This window comes from Mytilus californianus, unplaced genomic scaffold (assembly GCF_021869535.1).
Source record: "Mytilus californianus isolate M0D057914Y unplaced genomic scaffold, xbMytCali1.0.p SCAF_8, whole genome shotgun sequence".
Classification (NCBI taxonomy): Eukaryota; Metazoa; Mollusca; class Bivalvia; order Mytilida; family Mytilidae; genus Mytilus; species Mytilus californianus.
The window spans coordinates 18,236,912-18,257,109 of record NW_026262734.1 but is presented as its reverse complement, the minus strand read 5'-3'; the positions used below and the strand labels follow the sequence as shown (position 1 = coordinate 18,257,109).

General features: G+C 31.8%; 1 protein-coding gene across 1 annotated transcript in view; it reads left to right on the top strand.

Annotated features, from left to right (window-relative positions):
• LOC127711056 (uncharacterized) overlaps nt 1-20,198 on the top strand; it is a 73,790-nt gene that overhangs the window by 2,684 nt on the left and 50,908 nt on the right. The window contains exons 2-9 of the mRNA XM_052217013.1: nt 662-1,323; nt 3,531-3,641; nt 5,939-6,020; nt 14,730-14,834; nt 15,545-15,688; nt 17,410-17,502; nt 17,644-17,955; nt 18,999-19,040. Of these exons, the coding sequence (XP_052072973.1) occupies nt 679-1,323; nt 3,531-3,641; nt 5,939-6,020; nt 14,730-14,834; nt 15,545-15,688; nt 17,410-17,502; nt 17,644-17,955; nt 18,999-19,040 (1,534 nt within the window). The 5' untranslated portion in view covers nt 662-678. The remainder of the gene's footprint in view (nt 1-661; nt 1,324-3,530; nt 3,642-5,938; nt 6,021-14,729; nt 14,835-15,544; nt 15,689-17,409; nt 17,503-17,643; nt 17,956-18,998; nt 19,041-20,198) is intronic.

Below are 20,198 nucleotides of genomic sequence, written 5' to 3'. Positions count from 1 at the left end.
TTCATTGTGTTTGATCAGTCACTGCCAATAGAAGATGTGTTGCAAATATAGTTGGAATTCCAATATATCGCAATTATATTTATCACCAAAAAAAAATATTTATGCATTTCATATTGGATGAATATAAGCATTGTCATAAATGGCTAGCTTATTATTATATTGAAATTGCTTGATTGATTGCTTGATTATTGTTGTTAAACGCCACTTTCAGTAGTAAGCATGCTTGACAAAATGACATTTAACTTTGAAAGAGAGGAGAGAACCTGACCAATCTTAAGCAGAATCTTACAATTCTAGTAAATTAAGGTAGGAGTTGAAAGCACCTGCCACAACATCACAACCTCAGTGTTTATATTTAAATTGAATAACTAGAGATGATATGAAGTGATATATCCGAGTCTCACTCATTATGAAGCCTATAATTAACCTTCCACATGTTAACATGCTTGTCATGAGTCAAGAATCATACCAGTGGTTGTTGTTTTCTCGTTCTGTTAGTAGCCACCTTATACAATTTGTTGAGTTCCCAAAAAATTTATATGTTGTATGTGGTCACTTTTGAATGGTTTATATTTAACTTGTTTCAAAGACATGAGGGAGACCAGTGTTTTCACCTACCTTGTACATTCAATTCATGCTTTTTTATTTATCATTTATAAAGCTCAGCGACAACCAGAGATGAGTGATATCGAGACCAAGGAATACCTTAAAATTGTAAAAGTGAGTTTTGATTTATCTCCAAAGATAGTTCGAGCTTATACAAGGACAAAAGTTTTAACACCAAAGTTTGATGGATCAATAATAGCTTGTTTAGATTCCTGTACTGTAAAACATAACATTTATCATGCATATAAGGGTGGTGAAAGATGTTGTGAATGTAATGATCAATATACTAGGCCTTCCAAATCAGCTCAGGAATGGATATTTAAAAAATTATATTACCAAGATGTAAATGCCAAGTGCAACAAAACAAAGCGTAATTGCTTGTGTATGCTACATGCAAAAGAAGATATAACTCTTGAAGAACTTGATCTTCCAGTTTTATGTGTGATTTTAGAGGGAAATGGGGCTGCTCACCAAGATATTGAAAAACTGAGTAAATTGAGAAACAAAATTTGTCATGTACCTAGCACTCAATCTGTTGGTATTGAGAAGTGTAGGGATATATGGCAAACTATGGAAAAGTCGATCATTGCCATTGCACGGTTGGTGGATCCAAATTGGTATGATATGGTAAAAGACCAGATTAAGAATATACAGAAATTTTCCTTTGATGATGATGATGTGAAAGAGTTGAATGGAAAAGTAGATAAATACATCCAGGTAATAATGACTTTTTATACTTAAATTAATTAATTAACCCTCGATCATGACATCTATTGATTTTAGATTTACATCCTTAGGAATTAATCCATATTGCATAGAAAAATCATACATATCTATAATTTTTTTGTGTTGTTCGGTTGTTATCATACTGATGTATACCAGATGAGGTCATCCTATTATTATCCATTTATATACATGAACATTTTTTAATTATTATACTTTGTGTCAAAATGCCAGATTTTGATTTGTTAATATGAGGGAGACAATTTACTCTATCCCATGGCAAATACTCTATTACCATGATTACCCTTCACAGAGAAGCTTGCTCAAGTGTGCACTTTAATAAATACGGATGATTGTTATGTACAAGACGACATAGTTTATTACTTTGAATTTGAAATTTAATAGACAGTAATAACAGAACATTCAGTATAAAAAATTAAATAACACATGTCTGAGAGGGTGATAGAGCAGATTGTTACCCCTCGATTGTAACAGCCTCAGTTGACAATGTTTTCTCGGGGTAACAATCTGCTCTATCACCCTCTCAGCTATGTGTTATTTATATAATAAACTTACCAGGACATTTATGCAAATTTAAATTATTTGGCTTACTACATCAAAAGCTGAACATATCACCAAAAAGGTTTCTATAACCATGATAACTCATATATTTTTAAATGCAACTATTTAACATGTTTAAAAAATAGTAATAAAGATAAAATCAGGATAATGTTGTTATTTTTAAATGTCACAGACTGAACTTTCTATCTGGACTATTCAGACACCTGTTTATATATGCAATACAAGATCTACAGATACTACCAATATAACAGAAACTATTGGAGGAATCACTGTAGAAGTTATTACCCTTCAAGATATTTTACTATTTTTTTAGTTTTGCCTTTCATCTTGAAAACTATAATAGATAGGTAGAAAGTGAAACAGCAAAAATGATAGCACTAATTTATTTAAAAAAATGCTTATTTGACCAAATCCATTTGGTGATCATTATAGGAGTAAATATAGCCCTTAAAAGTTAAAGGACAATGTAAATAATTATGTTTTACTAATTTATTAGTTTTTGTGTAACTACCAGTACCGGTATCTCAATTTTTGACAAGTGAGCAATTCAGGCTATTTAGGAGAATCTTGTTTTCAATTACTTGAACAAAAAATTCAGAAATTACAAGTCACTTAGAACTAATTGTCAAAGTTTGTATCAAACAAAGATTTGTTGATTTATCGTTGATTTGCTTACTTTGGTATCAGTGGTTATTTTATACCGATGAACGTACTCTATTTATCTGATTTTTAATCATTGTTTTTAAAAACAAATGAAAAATATATAAAATTCAAATCATGAAATGGACTTATCAAAAGCTGAATTATTTACTTTTCTATATTGTTCATGAATCACCAGAGAAGTGTGTTTGTTTCTTGTCTGATACATTACAATGGTTAATCAAATGTTATTTATTAGTTTTAACCATTGATTTTATGGGGAAACTTGAAATGAAGCATTATTTAGAAATCTATATCCCTTTATGTCAAAGTTATCTTTAGAAAAAAATTATGCAAACTTCATTTACCAGATATATATAGAATGTTGGCATTTTTGTTTCTGATACTGACTTTATTGGAAAAAACATCAAGCGAGCCAACTAGGGTGAGTTGATATTCGAGCTGATGAAGTCAGTATAAAAAAACCAAAATGCCATTATTCTTTTTATCTGCAATTTTTCTTAACAATAATTTTTTAGGTTGAAAATATGAAATAAAATGAATTAGTTAGTAAAATTACTTCTGTTGTACTTTTACACACAAAAAGCATTGTGATAGTTGTTCGGTTGTATGAATGAAGTCGTGTGTATTTCATTGATAAATTGACCCGGATGGACAAGAACATGCGTCGTTGCCTATTATTTTCGAGTATAAAGTCCATGATCTAATTAAATATTAGGCAGTAGGATCAAAGGACAAATGTACAAATTGCAAATAAAGTTATATATTTTGCTGTGGCTGGATATTCACACTGATGGGGAGGAAGTAATAATCTAAGGATCTACTTTTACTGTTCTAACTACTAGACTGTCATCTATATATAGTTCTTCAGAATACCAGATTCTTGAAAAAGTTCTGCTTCCACAAAATAGTTTTGATGAACAATGCTACAGTTCTGATTTCTTTTTTTGTATATTTAGTTAGTAAAAATTGAGTCAATAGAGGTTAAAAAGCATGTTTCTGCAGAAATTGGTACTGTCAGGGAAGACTTGCAGCAAATTAAGAAAGAGGTTAAGGAAGAGAGTCAAAAGGTATGTAGTAAAAATCCAGATGTTCAATTTCTATCATATGTGAAATATTCTGAACTGAAATTAACTAGACAAACGCAAACAATAGAGTAAACTAAAAACATATTGAAAACACCGATATTACCATGTATATGGTACAAAGGTCTATTTCCTATACTGTTAACATCACCAGATCATAATATATACATTGACATATATATATTCCTGCCCTGTACAAATATAACTATAACCTACATAAGTCTAATGAACTAAATTATATCTGCATAGAATTTACAAACATTAAGTTCTATATTCACAAGACATTATTATGGAACTTTTGTAATAATATAATAACTGAACCAATACTTGTATTAATTAAATATCTATAAAATATTATTTCTTCATTTTTTTTCAGTAAAATTACTTCTGATTGCGTGAAAATACTTCTTGAAAAAATGAAATATCTCATTCATGCTCAATCTTTCTGACTTTAATATTATAGGATTAAACGCCTTTTTAAAGGAATTTATTGGTGTGTAAACTGGACCAACTCACAAACATCATAAAAGTCTGAATTGGTCCAGTTCATACACCAATAAATTCTTTTAAAATATGCGTTTAATCCTTATAATTCTTTAAAATTGGAGATAAGTTATTTGATTTTCCCACTCATAACCTCTATCACATGTAAATTGTATATTTGTGTCATTGAATTTGCCTATACAAAAATATATATTATCATTCAAATGAATGATTTGTGTTTATTATTTAATTCAACAATGAACGCAAAGTGAAAATAAATATTTTTAACGCCGAGCCGGTATGTGTTATCATCGCCGCCATCTTGTTTACATTGGTTACAAAAAGTAGTTCCATCAACGTCGTCTATGGAAAAATAAATAACTTCACGATCCATTAACGGAAGGCCTCTTGACCAATCATATAAACGTATTCCCTAATATGCAAATCATATAAAGAATTATTCAAAATTACATTTTCTCTTAGATTCAAACTAAACATGCTTAAGGAAAATTGTGCAAACATTAAAGACCTAGAAATATTAGTAACTGACCTGGAATTAAGTGTCCAGAATATAACAATATAAGTATTATAAATATGGCTGCTGTATGTATATGTAATATAGCTTGTCTCTCACTAAGCTATTCTGACTATCAGATTCTTCTGAACAAATATGAAGTAGTTGTTGATTTATGTACACATATATTCATGTTTACTTATAGTACTAAGTGTCTTTTTTGTAGTGGGAATGTATAAATACCCTGCAACATCCAGTCGGTGTTTTTGTTGGATGTTTTTCTGTGCTTTGTATCCATCTGTTGAGTTGAGCCCTTTTCAACTGATTTTTATAGTTTGTTTTATGTTGTACTGTTACACCACTGTCTCAGGTTAGAGGGAGGGTTTGGCGCCAACAAACTAGTTTAACCCCGCAACATTCTGTATGCGCCTGTCCCAAGTCAGGAGCCTGTAATTCAGTGGTTGTCATTTGTTGCTGTATATCATATTTGTTCTTCTTTCATTATTTTGTTCATAAATCAGGCCGTTAGTTTTCTTTTTTGAATTGTTTTACATTTGTCATTTCGGGGCCGTTTATAGCTGAATAATGCAGTATGGGTTTTGCTCAATTTGATGGCCTTACTGTGACCTCTAGTTGTAAACTTCTATGTCATTTGGTCTCTGGTGGAGAGTTGTCTCATTGACAATCATACCACATCTTCTTATTTTTATAATTAATAATCTTTATTTGATACAAGGAAGATATAATTTATATGAATGCAGTACTAGTAACTGTTAGTTATAACTGAGCTTTTCAATAGTAGGAAAGCCAGAATATTAAGTTTTATCTGGAAATAGCTTCAAACAGAAATATCATAATATCATAAAGGACACAATATACTGATATATTGTACCAGGTTGATATTCTATTATAGATATTAAGTTAGAAATTTTATTTGAACAACTTAGAATTCTTTTTGTCAGGTGTTATACTTATGCAATTTATTTTTATATACTTTAATGTAATTAATATTTACTTGTATAAGTAAATTTGTGACATGTATATTATCATCCTCAAGGTTTAAATAATTTCCTCTTAACATCAAACTTTGATAATGTTAAGAATATATATTATATTATGTAATATGATAAATTTGACCTATTGAAATTAAAAAAAAAATAATTGTTTGAAATAAAAATTCCTGACTTATGAAATAAACTAGAAGATGAAAATAGTTCTTTTTATCGATACTTAACATATATTGAAGGCAAAATCTTTTTAAAAATCTTTTTGTTTTAATTTTAAGGTGATAGCTGCATTGGAAGAGAAAATTTCACCTGTGAAAGAAGAACAAGCTACTTTTAAGAGATGTATACATAATATAGATGGTAAATTAATCTTTTAGTCTTTACATCTTTTTATAGGCTGCATGAAGTACAAATCTTTGTATATACCTTGAAGATGTGGACCTTATTGTACATATTTGGAAATATTCGACATTAAAGACAACAACACTCATGAATTAACATAAAGTACCTGAAGACGCCACGCTTGCTGGCGAAACATGTTGACCATTAAAAGTATTACTTTGTGGTAATTTATGAGTGTTGTTGACTTTAATGTCAATATATTCTTACTTTATGAAAGACAACTGTGAATAAAATTGAGAATGGAAATGGGGAATGTGTCAAAGAGACAACAACCCGACCATAGAACAGACAACTGCAGAAGGTCACCAACAGGTCTTCAATGCAGCGAGAAATTCTCGCACCTGGAGGCGTCCTTCAGCTGGCCCCTAAACAAATATATATACTAGTTCAGTGATAATGAACGCCATACTAAACTCCAAGTTGTACACAAGAAACTAAAATTAAAAATAATACAAGACTGACAAAGGCTAGAGGCTCCTGACTTTGGACAGGTGCAAAAATGCGGCGGGGTTAAACATGTTTATGAGATCTCAACCCTCCCCCTATACCTCTAGCCAATGTAGAAAAGTAAACGCATAACAATACGCACATTAAAATTCAGTTCAAGAGAAGTCCGAGTCTGATGTCATAGATGTATCCACTCGATTTTACCCTACCACATGATCACCACTTCAGGTGTTGGTTCACTTAAACAATTACATATTTGAATCTTGTTTGGGGATTTTCTAGATGGTGAACATTATTTGGTTTTCAGCAGCATTTTGCAATGAATGATTTGTGTAATCAACACAGAGCATTCAACCTTTTTAGAATTTTTAGCCAAGTTGCTGAAATTTAAACTTTATCTGATTATAATAAGATCAATTCATTGAGATGTCCAGACATCAACATTTTTGGTTTCCTTAATACAATTGTTTTGAGCCTTATAAAATATTTTTATCAAACTACGTGGGATAATGCCCAATGGGATGAGAAATGCCCCTAGTGATTTTGGAACTAATAGGTAAAAGGTCAAGGTCACAGCAGTCATTGATGGACTGAAATTTGAACAAAATTTTAGTTTCAAGATGTAAAGTATTGAACCATGTTTCCAACATTTACCAAACTTGGTCTAACATTGACAAATGGGTGGAGGAATACTCCTATTTAAATTTGGGGTTAATATTATAAAGGTAAATGTCACAGCAACTATTGAAGGCTGAAAAAGGGACAAAATTGTGGCTTCTGGGTTATATCTTTTGAACCATATATCGAGATTTACCAAACATAGCTTGAGTATGCCCCTCGAAAGAACAAAACAATGTAATTATTGACCTTGAAAGACAATTTTTACCCATTTTTGCTTTTTTGCAGAAATATATTGGAGATATGATATAGGTAGATCTACAAATAAGTCATCATGGACACAATTGTCATTCGACCTATTTAAGAGTTGGTCCTTGATTGACAATTTTTACCCATTTTTGTGTTTTTTTGTGGAAACTACATGAGTAGATAGTGAGATGTTGATAACATAAAAATGATCAATAGGACAAGATTTATGTATATAAACCAACATGGCAAATATCATTAGTTCATTGGATGAGTTATTGCCCTTGGAAGAGAATTTCAACCCATTTTAATTGGATTTTCTAAATGAAAAATCTATTTATTAAAATGGTGATGTATGCAGGGCAGGCGGCTTCAAACAGTTTCGGTGCATTAGCTAATGGATCATTCAACCAATTTAGCTTTTCAAATCTTAATATGTTGTTATAATGACTTAATTGAAGTCAAGTTTGATATTGATGATTTTCACTTTTGCTGTTCAGGAGTTATTGTGCATGATAGATTGGAAAATGGCATGTTATGTTGTATCTGTGCAATAACTTATGAACTGTTCAGCCAATGCTTTTCAAATTTCAATAGGTTGTGACCGATGACAAAATGGAGGTCCAGTTTGATATTGACTATTTTCACTTACACTGATATTTAATCCTTGATAGATCAGAAAATAGGCACAGAACATGGCAGGTCAAACAAGCCTGAAAGCCCAATACACAACAATACATCAATTACATTCGTACTAGCTGCCTTCCTGAGTTCAATAATTGTTACCTTTAAAAGTTAGAAAATCTAGTTTGCTGTAAATTTGTCAGCTCATTTCTTTTTTTGCTTTTCTGCCAGAAACTATCAGAAATATTTTGATTGCATTGTATCTATTTCCTGTAAAAATGCTAGGTGAGTGATTCTGGCTGTTATTTGTTGAGCCTGTAAAATTTTGTTGCAGAAACTAGCTAGACGTAGGGATTTTACATTCCGGCTTTGGTTTCATGCGCATTGACATTACATTCTGTCTGTGGTTTAAGGTTTTTTTTTTTACATCAGTAACTTTGTCAAACCTTCATAATATTATATGAAACTTGGACATAAGCTAATTCATTAGCAAAAGACAGTATCCATAACAAATTTTTGAGAAAAAAATTTTTCTCCATTTTTTCTTACTTCACTGATATGAAAGACTTAGTTTTTTTTCATTTACATTAAGATACAATTATCTAAGGACTTAAAGCCTAAAGTTTTTATCATCAGTGGATTTGTCAAATTTTCATGGAATTTTACGAAACTTGGGATATAAGCTTTTTAGCTCACCTGACCCAAAGGGTCAAGTGATCTTTTCTCATCACTCGGCGTCCGTCGTCATCCGTTAACTTTTACAAAAATCTTCTCCTCTAAAACTTGGCCTAAATCATCCTTAGGGTATCTAGTTTAAAAAATGTATCCGAAGACCCCGCCCACCAACCAAGATGGCCACTATGGCTAAAAATAGAACATAGGGGTAAAATGTAGATTTTGGCTTAAATCTCTGAAACCAAATCCAACATGGAATAAAATTGTTCATCAGGTCAAGATCTATCTGCCCTGAAATTTTCAGACAAATCAGACAACCAGTTGTTGGGTTGCTGCCCCTGAATTGGTAATTTTAAGAAAATTTTGCCGATAGAGATAAACTGTAAACAGCAAGAATGTTCAGTAAAGTAAGATCTACAAATAATTCAACATTACCAAAATTGTCAATTGACCCCTTAAGGAGTTATTGCCCTTTAAAGTCAATTTTTCACTATTTTTCGTAAATTTTTGTAATCTTTTACAAAAATCTTCTCTTAATCTACTTGGCCAAATAGAATTAAACTTGGCCACAATTATTATTACAGTATCTTGATTGAAAAATGTATCTGATGACCCTGCCCTATAACCAACATGGTCGCCAGGGGTAGAAAATTGAATATAGGTGTTTACTATAGAAGTCTATGGGAAAAATGTAAAAAAACAAATTCAAATGGTCACAACTTGAAAACTAATTTAAATAATGATAAGCATGATCACATAAAGGGTCTTCAGTAACTATTGTAAGACTACAATTGGATGACTTGATTTTTTTTCCAGGGGGGATGCAATTTTTTTCAGGGGGTGGGGGGTTGCCAATCATTCCTCCTTGATGTGTTCCATTTTCTGAATTATTCAGTGTTATTTTTTCTAAAAACCATTATTATATCTTTTTTTTCAGCATACTTATATTGGGTGAATGCCCCCCAGACCAGGCAGGTTAGTCGGGGTCAAGACCCTTGCACAAATTTTTTAAAGGGTGTTAAAAAAACAACATTTTAAGGCATTTCCAGCATTATACAGGCCCTGGATGAAATAAATTTTGGAGCGGAGGAAAGGAAGTTTTGCATTTTTTGTTAATTATCTTGAATATAATTATAGATTGAGATATACTGTAAACAGCAAAAATATCAAGCAAAGAAAGATCTACAAATAAGTCAACATTACCCAAAATTGGCAATTGACATCTTATTGGAGTTTTTGTCCTTTTATTTTCTGCAATTTATTGGTAATTTTTGTAAATTTTTTCAAAAATTTTCTGCTTTTAATTTAACTACTGGGCCAAATTAAACCAAACTTGGCCTCAATCATTATTAGGGTATCTATTATGTTTACATGATTTCCAAAACCACAGTAGATACAGGTGAATGACACAGGCTCTTGAGAGCCTCTCGTTATGATCAAAATACAGTATCCACAGCAAACTATTTAATCAGTGAAATATGGAAAAAATTCTATTTTTTTCTTCAGATACTATATGTTGATCTTAAGGAGGCTTCTATCCAAGTTTTTTTTATCATTCCAAGAAAGGTTTAATAAAGTTGTGGAAGTCTAAATAATTTAATAAATAAACATGACCATTATTTTCAATTGAATCCTTGTAGAAATGTTTCCCTGAAATGATAGATTTTGTCTTGCCTTAATGAAAAAAGCAATTGGCTTAATTAGGCTTGCTGCTTCTGTTGGTGCATGTGTTGGTGGGATTAACATTAACAATGTAAATTATGTGATGATGTCAGTTTGGTATGCAGTTGTATTAGTATTGGCACATCTCATTTCCATGGAGAATAACATCATTTGGCCCCTGTCTCCTCAGTCATGGTCTATTGACTTTGAATGTTTTCCATAGTTTACATGTTAAAGTTTGTGATCAGGTCAGTTTAAGATGAACCCCCAATATTACGTCAATTATATATGGTATGCATGCAGTTGTATAAGCATTTGCAAGTCTCATATCCATGGAGGTTATATGGCCATGCCTCTTCATCATAGTTCATTGACTAAAAACATGTACACAAAAAGCAAAGGAACAACACTTTTATTGCTGTTCTTCATCTCAAAGTCACAATAAGGACTTCAACCGGGAGCAATAAAACTCTAACATGTAATAGTTTTTGTTTAGGTTAATATAAAGGGAATCATGATGCTATGTCACTGATGGTATGGAGTTTTATCAGCATGGGCTTTTCACATTTCCATGGAGGTTTTTTGGCCCTGCACATTCAGTCATTGTTCAATCATTAACTGAATGATTTTCAGAGTTTACATGTTAAATTTTAATTTCAACATTTGCATTATTATACTATCATGAGGGGGCAGGAGGGGTTCTGATCCCGAAATTCCGAACTTAATTTGCCCAAATCCCAAATTCCTGATCTTAAAACATTGAAATCCCAGAACCCGACAAAAGAATAATCCTGAAATGATAAACATGCATATGGCCTCTAACCTCAGATAAACATGTCAATCATACTTTTTCCATGGGATTACATGTCTTTTGAATATCTATTGCTATAAAACTGTGAGTTAGCAAGGCATGGTGATCCTCTTGGAGAAACTGGATGACCATTGTAGCATGTGTGTAGTGAAAGAAGTTTGTATTTTGTAACCGTAAGCCATAACCAACAGTTTAAAATTGTATTTTATAAATTCCCCCAGTTTTCGTTTTGTACTAGGCGGATTCGGATATTTGATTGTTTGGTTTTGTTGTGGTTTTACACCGTCTTTCGGCAGTAAAACTGAAATCCTTTTAATTCAGAATGGAGTCTAACACGACCCGATAAAAAAGGTAATCATATTCTAACTTAAAACCCCAGTGCTGACATGCTAGTATAGTCAGTGATGAGTATAGTTATCATTACGAGTTATGACGAATTACCGTGACCACTCGGCCACCATGGTATTTTGGTGTTCGGAGCTAAAACAACTATGTCCCCTCCTTTGGTTTATTATTTATAAAGCTATTTATATGAGCTGTTGACTTCAGTTTCAAATTATTGTGTACGAGCATGCCTCAATAGATCTCAATAGGATAATCTAGAAACACAGATCGATCAAGTTTATTGCCACCCATGCAGCTTGTATCTTTTTTTTGTTGGACTGATACATGTTCTCTGGGTATCATTTTTTGGTCGATAAATTCTTGAATTAGTCAAGATAAGAATCAAATAAGGTTCCGACTCTCTTAATCAAAATGGAATTAACTCGTTTAATATGTTGCTTAAAGTACAAATGATCTGTGCATTATAAATGAGTTAGTTAATACACCCTTTAGCTGCGCATTATCCAGATTATACCACAGCAAGATCAAAAGGATTTTCCATATGTCATGTGTGAATATGTAATTAAGAAATAAGAAATGTATTTCAGAAAACGAGGAAAAAATAGGTGATGGCAATTTTTCAGTTGAACTATTCTGACAATTTGAGTATATATAATATATCTTTTATTTGATACGTTTGTGAGTGAGTTGGCCGAATTACACATCGATAAACTCCTACAAAATCGGATTCAATCCTATAATATTCTGACTGAATTAAAATCATACTTTTGGTCTTTGTGTGCAAGAATGAGTGAACAAAAAAGAAGGCTGAAGCGAAAAGAGAGTGAAATTAAAATCATGTACACTTCGTTCATAAAAAGTTGGGCACAATGATAGAAAGAACGGTCTATAGCTATTTTGCTGCCTTGGTTGAGTTTGAAAAATGTACAAATATCGTATTTTAGCATTAGTGTAGTACCTAACAAAACAGACGATTCTTCTTGGAAAAGATCTCTTTCATTGTCCCACTGCTGTTGTGTATTGATGAAAAATGTTTCTGTCAGTTTGTTTATTTCCTTCACTTGGCGTGTTAATTTAAGAGAAATGGAATTCCCTAGACCCTTTTCCAGTGCTGAAGAGCAGAGCCCTAAATAATTTTTTATGAATTTTTTTAAATTCTCTAGGTCAGGGAATTTTGTATTTTTTCCACTTGGTCAAGAAAGATGTTGACTCTTTCTTTACAGAATGGTGTAATGGAAGAGTCATTGTAGATTAAGATCAATGATCGCAGTTTATATTTATCTTGGGCCATATATATATATTTCTTTTGTGCTGCCAAAATACGTCTAAGTTCTTTGGGTATTATAAAAAGAGAATTGGACTCTAAAGAGGATGAACATTTTTTACGAAATCAATACAAAAATCAAACAAGATCAAGTAAGATCCGTGAATCTAGAATCGAAAATCTTTCAATCACTGTAAGGTTCTGTGATTTTTTGGGAAGGATTTAAGGAAAAATTGTCATCCTGACAAGCAAAAATCCTGATTTCCCGAGCTTGAAATACGAAAATCCCGAATCTCGTTCACAATTTTTACCAAAATCCCGGAGTTAAATTGTAGGTGTCCTGATTTCCCAAATTAAAAAAATGGCCGAATCCGACATCCAGAAAAAGGTCCTGCCCCCCCTCTCTCATAATTACATCTCTGTGTCAACAGTTTATCACCCATTTTTTGTATTTATGGATATTTCTTAAAAGCTATAGACAAAAAGAAAACTAAAATTCATAAGCTAGATCAGATCTACAAATATAGGCATATATAACTGATTGCAATATATGTGAAAACAAATATCAAAACTAAATTATTTTTCCCATATGACATGTATGAGCAATTGAGACTCTTGTTATACCCCACGCAACGGGTTGCAGAGGGTATAATGTTTTTGACCCGTCCGTCCGTCAGTCCTGTTTCTTGTCATCGCAACTCCTCTTAAACCACCCAACAGAATTTCACGACACCTTTTTAGATAATAAGGACATACTATGTAGTTGTGCATATCAACAGGAAATTGCGTTTCAATTTTTTTTCTAGGAGTTACGCCCCTTTGAACTTATATACTTTAATTTACTACTGCAACAGTTTGTCATCGCAACTCCTCTCAAACCACACAACAGAATTTCATGAAACCTTTTCAGATAATAAGGACATACTACGTAGATGTGCATATCGACAGGAAATTACGATTCAATTTTTTTTCCAGGAGTTATGCCCCTTTGAACTTATTTGCCCAATATACTACCGTCCGTCTGTCCTGTTTCTTGTCATCGCAACTCCTCTCAAACCACCCAACAGAATTTCACGAAACCTTTTTAGATAATAAGGACATACTATGTAGTTGTGCATATCGACAGGAAATTGCGTTTCAATTTTTTTTCTAGGAGTTACGCCCCTTTGAATTTATTTCTTTAATGTACTACTGCAACAGTTTGTCATCGCAACTCCTCTCAAACCACATAACAGAATTTCATGAAACCTTTTCAGATAATAAGGACATACTACGTAGATGTGCATATCGACAGGAAATTACGATTCAATTATTTTCCCAGGAGTTACGCCCCTTTGAACTTATTTGCCCAATATACTACTGCAACCTTTTGTCATCGCAACTCCTCTCAAACCACACAACAGAATTTCATGAAATCTTTTCAGATAATAAGGACATACTACGTAGATGTGCATATCGACAGGAAATTACGATTCAATTTTTTTTCTAGGAGTTACGCCCCTTTGAACTTATTTGCCCAATATACTACTGCAACCTTTTGTCATCGCAACTCCTCTCAAACCACACCGCAGAATTTCATGAAACTGTGTAGATAATAAGGACATACTATGTAGATGTGCATATTGACAGGAAATTATGATTCAATTTTTTTTTCTGATACAATTTTTTTTTCTTACACTTATTTTATTTCTCCAATGACAATGTGGGGACGTGGGGTATGTGAGCGTGCTCACTAAGGTTCTTTCATTTAAAATTTAAGTTTGAGATAAATGCATTATTTTTTTTAATTTTCAGCTTTAGTTTATAGAGCCAAAGTTGTACACAAAATGTTATTAAAATCAGTGACATAGCCCATTTACTATACCTTGATCTTAAACCAATTATATGTAATCTTTGACCTATTGAACAGCACTTAAACATGTTAAATACTATATTTGTCATTTTAAAGTTATTAAATGTTTCCATTCATTTATAGGTAAGACAAATATTTTATTGGATGCAATTAACAGTAGGAACAGATTAGATGCAATAAATAAAAGGAACAGAGAACTCCACCAGGCATATTACAGCCAATTTAATAGTAAGTTGATGAAACAAGAAAACATACAAATTTTATGAAACTCATACACAACGCTAAGAACCATAACACACAGCTAGAGTTCGAATTTGAACAGTAAGTCATTTACAGTTAGAGTTATGCCCCTTTTTAACTTGGAAAATTGCAAAACTTGAGCAGGGACATTCCTGTCCTCAGAGGCATTCTTATTTTATTCAATAACATATATATATGCAAAATCTTAATATAATATGAAAACCCTACCCCTAACCTGGGACAGACAGTGGTGCAACAGTACAACATAAGAACACACTATAAAAAATCAGTTCAAAAGGGCTTACTTAACTCATCAGATGGATACAAAGCACATAAATTACCCTTACAAAAAACAAAAGACACAAAGATCTGAAAGTACTTGCAGTTACTGAAAGCTAGTTCAAAGCCAATAACAACTTATAAAAGATCATGTGTCTAAGGCTAAAATAATGTCCTCTTTCATTGACTTGAGGACTAGATAATCATTCTGTTTTGGTGCTAGATGTTTATCAATAATTTTCAAATACAAAATCCAACACCAATGATTCATAACATTGAATGTGGTTTAACTGTCAAAGTATCTATAAGAATTGGTAAATTAGTCATTAGTTCAAACATTTAAAGGTATTGTTTATTGGAAGGTATGTGTCAAAGTAAAACTAATACCACAGTATTGATTATTTGATTAATTTTTACAGGTTTGCCAGAAGAGATATACTTTATACATGCATCACATCTGTTTAGGAATTCTGGAATTTACTCACATCCATTGCAACAAACCTTATACAGACCAGAAACCAGCTACAGACAGATGTTTCCATTTTCAGTGCCAGCAAATCTAAGTATGGCTTAAATTAGTTTTTTTACCTCACCGGGCCTGAAGGACCAATGTTAGCCAGTGTTCTCCCCAGGCCCTTAAAGGACCGCGGGCCCGTGATGTATAATTTTTTAGCGTGGTTCTATCTGTCTTAGCGTGGTGGTATAATTTTAGTCTGCGGTGCTAAAATTTTTAGTTAAAAAATCGTAAATCACCAAAATTTTAAACGACTTGACAAATCTTTTCCGTGCGGTATAAAATTCCAGGTGAAATTTAACCAGTTCAAACCAGATTGTTGATTGGATTTAATCGATGTAAATAACACTTGTAACAGGTTTCTTTTGTATTTTAATTGATTAAGAGATCATAAATTTATGATCACATATAACTATTTTATGGCTTCACTCACCACCCAAGCGCTGACCTGTGACAAGTCGGCAAATACTTTGTACACAAAACAGTGTCGATAGTTATACACACGCCGGAACATTTTTTGTACATAATAAATTGTTGGCTCATTACGTATAATTGACAATTATACATTTCTCAATTCTTTATGAAGCACTAGAACAAGCGTTCCTTGTCAGAAATATAGGATTATTAAAATTCACGATGTCCGTTCTACATTAAACCATGGCCAAAATTATCTTTAATTATGACATAGTTATTGCATGATAGTTGGGTTTCAAACTTTAGTACCTGTCAACAAGTAATTAAAAGGGGACGGACATTTGACCTATCACATGACCCAGTTAATTCAATTACAAATTTCAAGTTTATTTTCAATTAATTGCAATCTATTTTTTAACTAAAATGCATGACTGTACCTTCAAACTGGATATCTATATCCAAAATTAATGAATAAAAGAAGTAATCTTGCAAACATTATCCATAAGCACATGTTAAAAATCTATTTTTATCTACTTCCTGTCATTTAGGCGGAAAATAGGGAGACTTTGTTGTTGACATTGAATATGGTTACTTATAGATCTATAGACCTATATATAAGATAAATAGATTTAGGAATTCTTTTTAAATGGATCATGACAAATAAAGATTTAGATTTTAGTGCAGTATTTAGTCTGTATCTATGTTTGATTATCACCAAAGACAAGAAAGGTTAATATTTACATGAAATTTATATTTATGGCAAAATGTTTTAAAGTTTATGAAAAATTTCTTTTTATTAAAATTTAAGATAGAAACTGGCTCAAATAATAAAACAATATTTGTTCTTGTTAATTTTATATCTCCTTATGACAGGAATCCTTTTATATACAATAACATTCTATCTAAAAACTAGAAAGTTTTTTAAATTGAACATTTTTGTTCTCTTTTGAATGATATTTTATTTTTATTGATCATGGATTTTATAAAAGATTTAATTACTATAATTATTTAGATGAATATTTTGTAATGAATCATGTTTTATTTATTTTTAAAAGATACATGTATTAAAGTATACAAACTGTTTATTCATTTACTTCTTTTTTACCAATAATTTTCTGACTCATTGTCTACATAATACAGTACCACAGTATTAAAACAAAACAAGACATAAAAACTATGGTAACTTAAAATATAGCTAAGCGACACATTGCGACACAACTGATTGTACAAATCATTTCACCAAGCTGTCCAATTTGAAAAAATTATAAGTGTTTTGATTTTTGTAATTCAAGAGGCCAAAATAGTGGCCTTCATCATATCTTCTTCATTGACACTATCTTTATTTTATTATTTCAGAAGAGTTGGAATTGGAAATTAGAAATCTGGTATTTAAAATACAGTTGAAGGGAATTGAAGAACATTTTGCTATGGTTGACATCCCTTCTCTAGGTAATCCAATGAACCATAGTTGCTATTAAAACTTTACTGAAAATAAAAAAAAAATAAAATTATAGCCTGTATCATAAAGTAATTGTTTAGTTTGGACATAAACCAATTTGTTAGAATAAGATTCCAATGTTAATATTTTAGCAAATGCCACCCTTTATGTCCAGTGGATACTTTATACCTGTCCAACATTTAAGTGGAAGATGTCTCAAGTTTTAAAGACACCAGAAAAGGAACTTTGGTATACCCCGCCTTTGTTCAAAATACAGAGTTTAAGCAAAGAAGAGCCATATATATTTCATACATCAGTAACAGGCAAAGTTTTTAACAACTGGACAGAATTCCACAAGGCTGTTTCTTCTTTCCTGGAGCACATTGTGACAGTATGCAATATAGAAACAAAGGACAGAACATTTGTACGTGTAGACTTCATTCTTCTCAGTGGACCTGTGTCAGGTGAGTAAACTAATTAAACAAGCTGGTGTTTTCAATGAACAATGTGAAAAAATGCTTTCCATTTTACCCAAAACAATTTACCCCAAGGCTTACACATATTTGTTTTTACTCTGCTTATACACTAAACCAGAAGCCCAAAAATATATTTTGCAGTGGTTTTAATAATAATGTATTTTGCATTACTTGTTGAATATGGTATTTTTTTTAAACATTGTAATTCAATAAAAAAAGCCTTATTTAGACTAGACAATACTACAGAAATCAACTACAGTCAGAGCTCAAATGTGTTTCACCACTCAGAAATTCCCCTATATATTTGATATGAAAGCAATTTTTTTAAAACTCTGCCAAAAACTAATTTCAGGTACTATTTTTATTTCCTTACAGTTGTAAAATAAAATCATGGATATATTTCATTACTTATTGCAAGAAATTGCAAAAAAAAATCTGCATTTAATGGAATCGATTTCATCCCCGGGGAGTTGGGCTAAGAAAAAACTTTTAAAGCAGAATTTTTAAAAATTTATGATAAACTATTAGGGAGGACTACTAGCTGACAGATAGACCTAGACCATATCTCAAATATACTGCATAACATACTGCTTTAAAAGAACAACAGTGACAAAGGAGTATGGGCAATAAGGCCCGTTTTTGGTCCAAATATTAAAATTTAAAGAGTTTAAGGATGGTTTCAATCCCTGACGAAATCTGCATATTTTGTAAAACTTCTTGATTTTCTGTCCTTTCCATTAACATCTAAGTAGAATTTGGATTGGAAAAGTATGTACGTACCTAAAAAACAACTTTATATTTGGTCAGATTTATGTAAATAGTTATTATAACATGTATAAAGCTTCTCTAAAATTATCTTGTTTTTTTTTGGCTGCAAAAAATGTTTTCAAAAGGAAATATGGATGGAAAACTCCATTAGTTCAGCAGTTTTCTTTATTTTCATGAAAAAGGTGCATATAATGATGTAATTTTAACGTCATAACATAAAAAAATCTTATGTAACACTCTTTTCATGTTTTTTTTTATTACAGACTACAGTAAAAGGTTTTTGAAAACAGGAGAGGAGATGAAAGGTAGGTTATTAGGGTCCCGCCGAATGGTGGACGCCCTATAGTGATCAGTCTGTCCGTCCGTCCATCTGTCCGTCCGTCTGTCCATCCGTCTGTCCGTCCATCCATCCATCCGTCCGTCCGTAACAAATTGTGTCCACTCTATATCTAGAGAACCGTTATGATTTCAAAGTTTATACTTGACATGTATATTAACCAACACCAGAGGGTGTGTCATAATGTATGTACAACTTCCTAGGTCAAAGGTCAAGGTCAAAAACTTTGGTTTTAGTTGACAACCCCATGTCCTATGGTAAAGGTTGTGTTAGCTCTATATCTTGAGAACTGTTATGATTTCAAAATTTATACTTGACATGTATATAAACCAACACCAGAGGGTGTGTCATAATTTATGTACAACTTCCTAGGTCAAAAACTTTGGTTTCAGTTGACAACCCCATGTCCAATGATAAAGATACAAATTTTTTACCACACATTATTCACAGCGGGGCCCACAGAGATGGCTCCCATCTCAATGATATCTAGTTTACTTCAGTTGATGGATTTTAATAATTCTCGAATTGCTTCTATTAAGTCGTAAAAGAATACTCATTAACTCACAAAGTTGCTGATATATACTGTAATGACCTTATCCATCTGTTTGTCTGTCTGTTCATTTGTCTCTTTGTTCATCCATAAATGTCGGACAATTGTTTTCAGGAGTGTTTGTCCTTTAAATACTATTTTTACAACTTTTTTGGCATTTTGGTTATTTTCTTGAAAACTATGATAGAGTAAAACTTTAATTTGCAAATATGATCAGCATGAAAAAAACTATAGATAAATATTCAAAATAGTCATGATAGTCATTTAATAAAATTTACTGTGTGTTAAAAAAAAAATTTAAATTAGGAGAATCATCTTTTTTGATTTTAATGAAAATTGATAAATAGCTATAATATGTATTCAAATTTGTGGGAAAAGGTTTTTTTTTTTTTTTCAAACCCAAAACTCCCCACTTGAGGCAGGCAAGCTCCTTCAACATCACTGAAAAGTTTTTTGTTTAAAAATTGTGTTATTTTTTTAGAAAAATATTGAAAAATGAAATTTATGTTTTTAATGAAACATGCAAATTTAAAACTGAAATGTCTCGAAAAGTAAGTCACGAAGGTATATATTCTT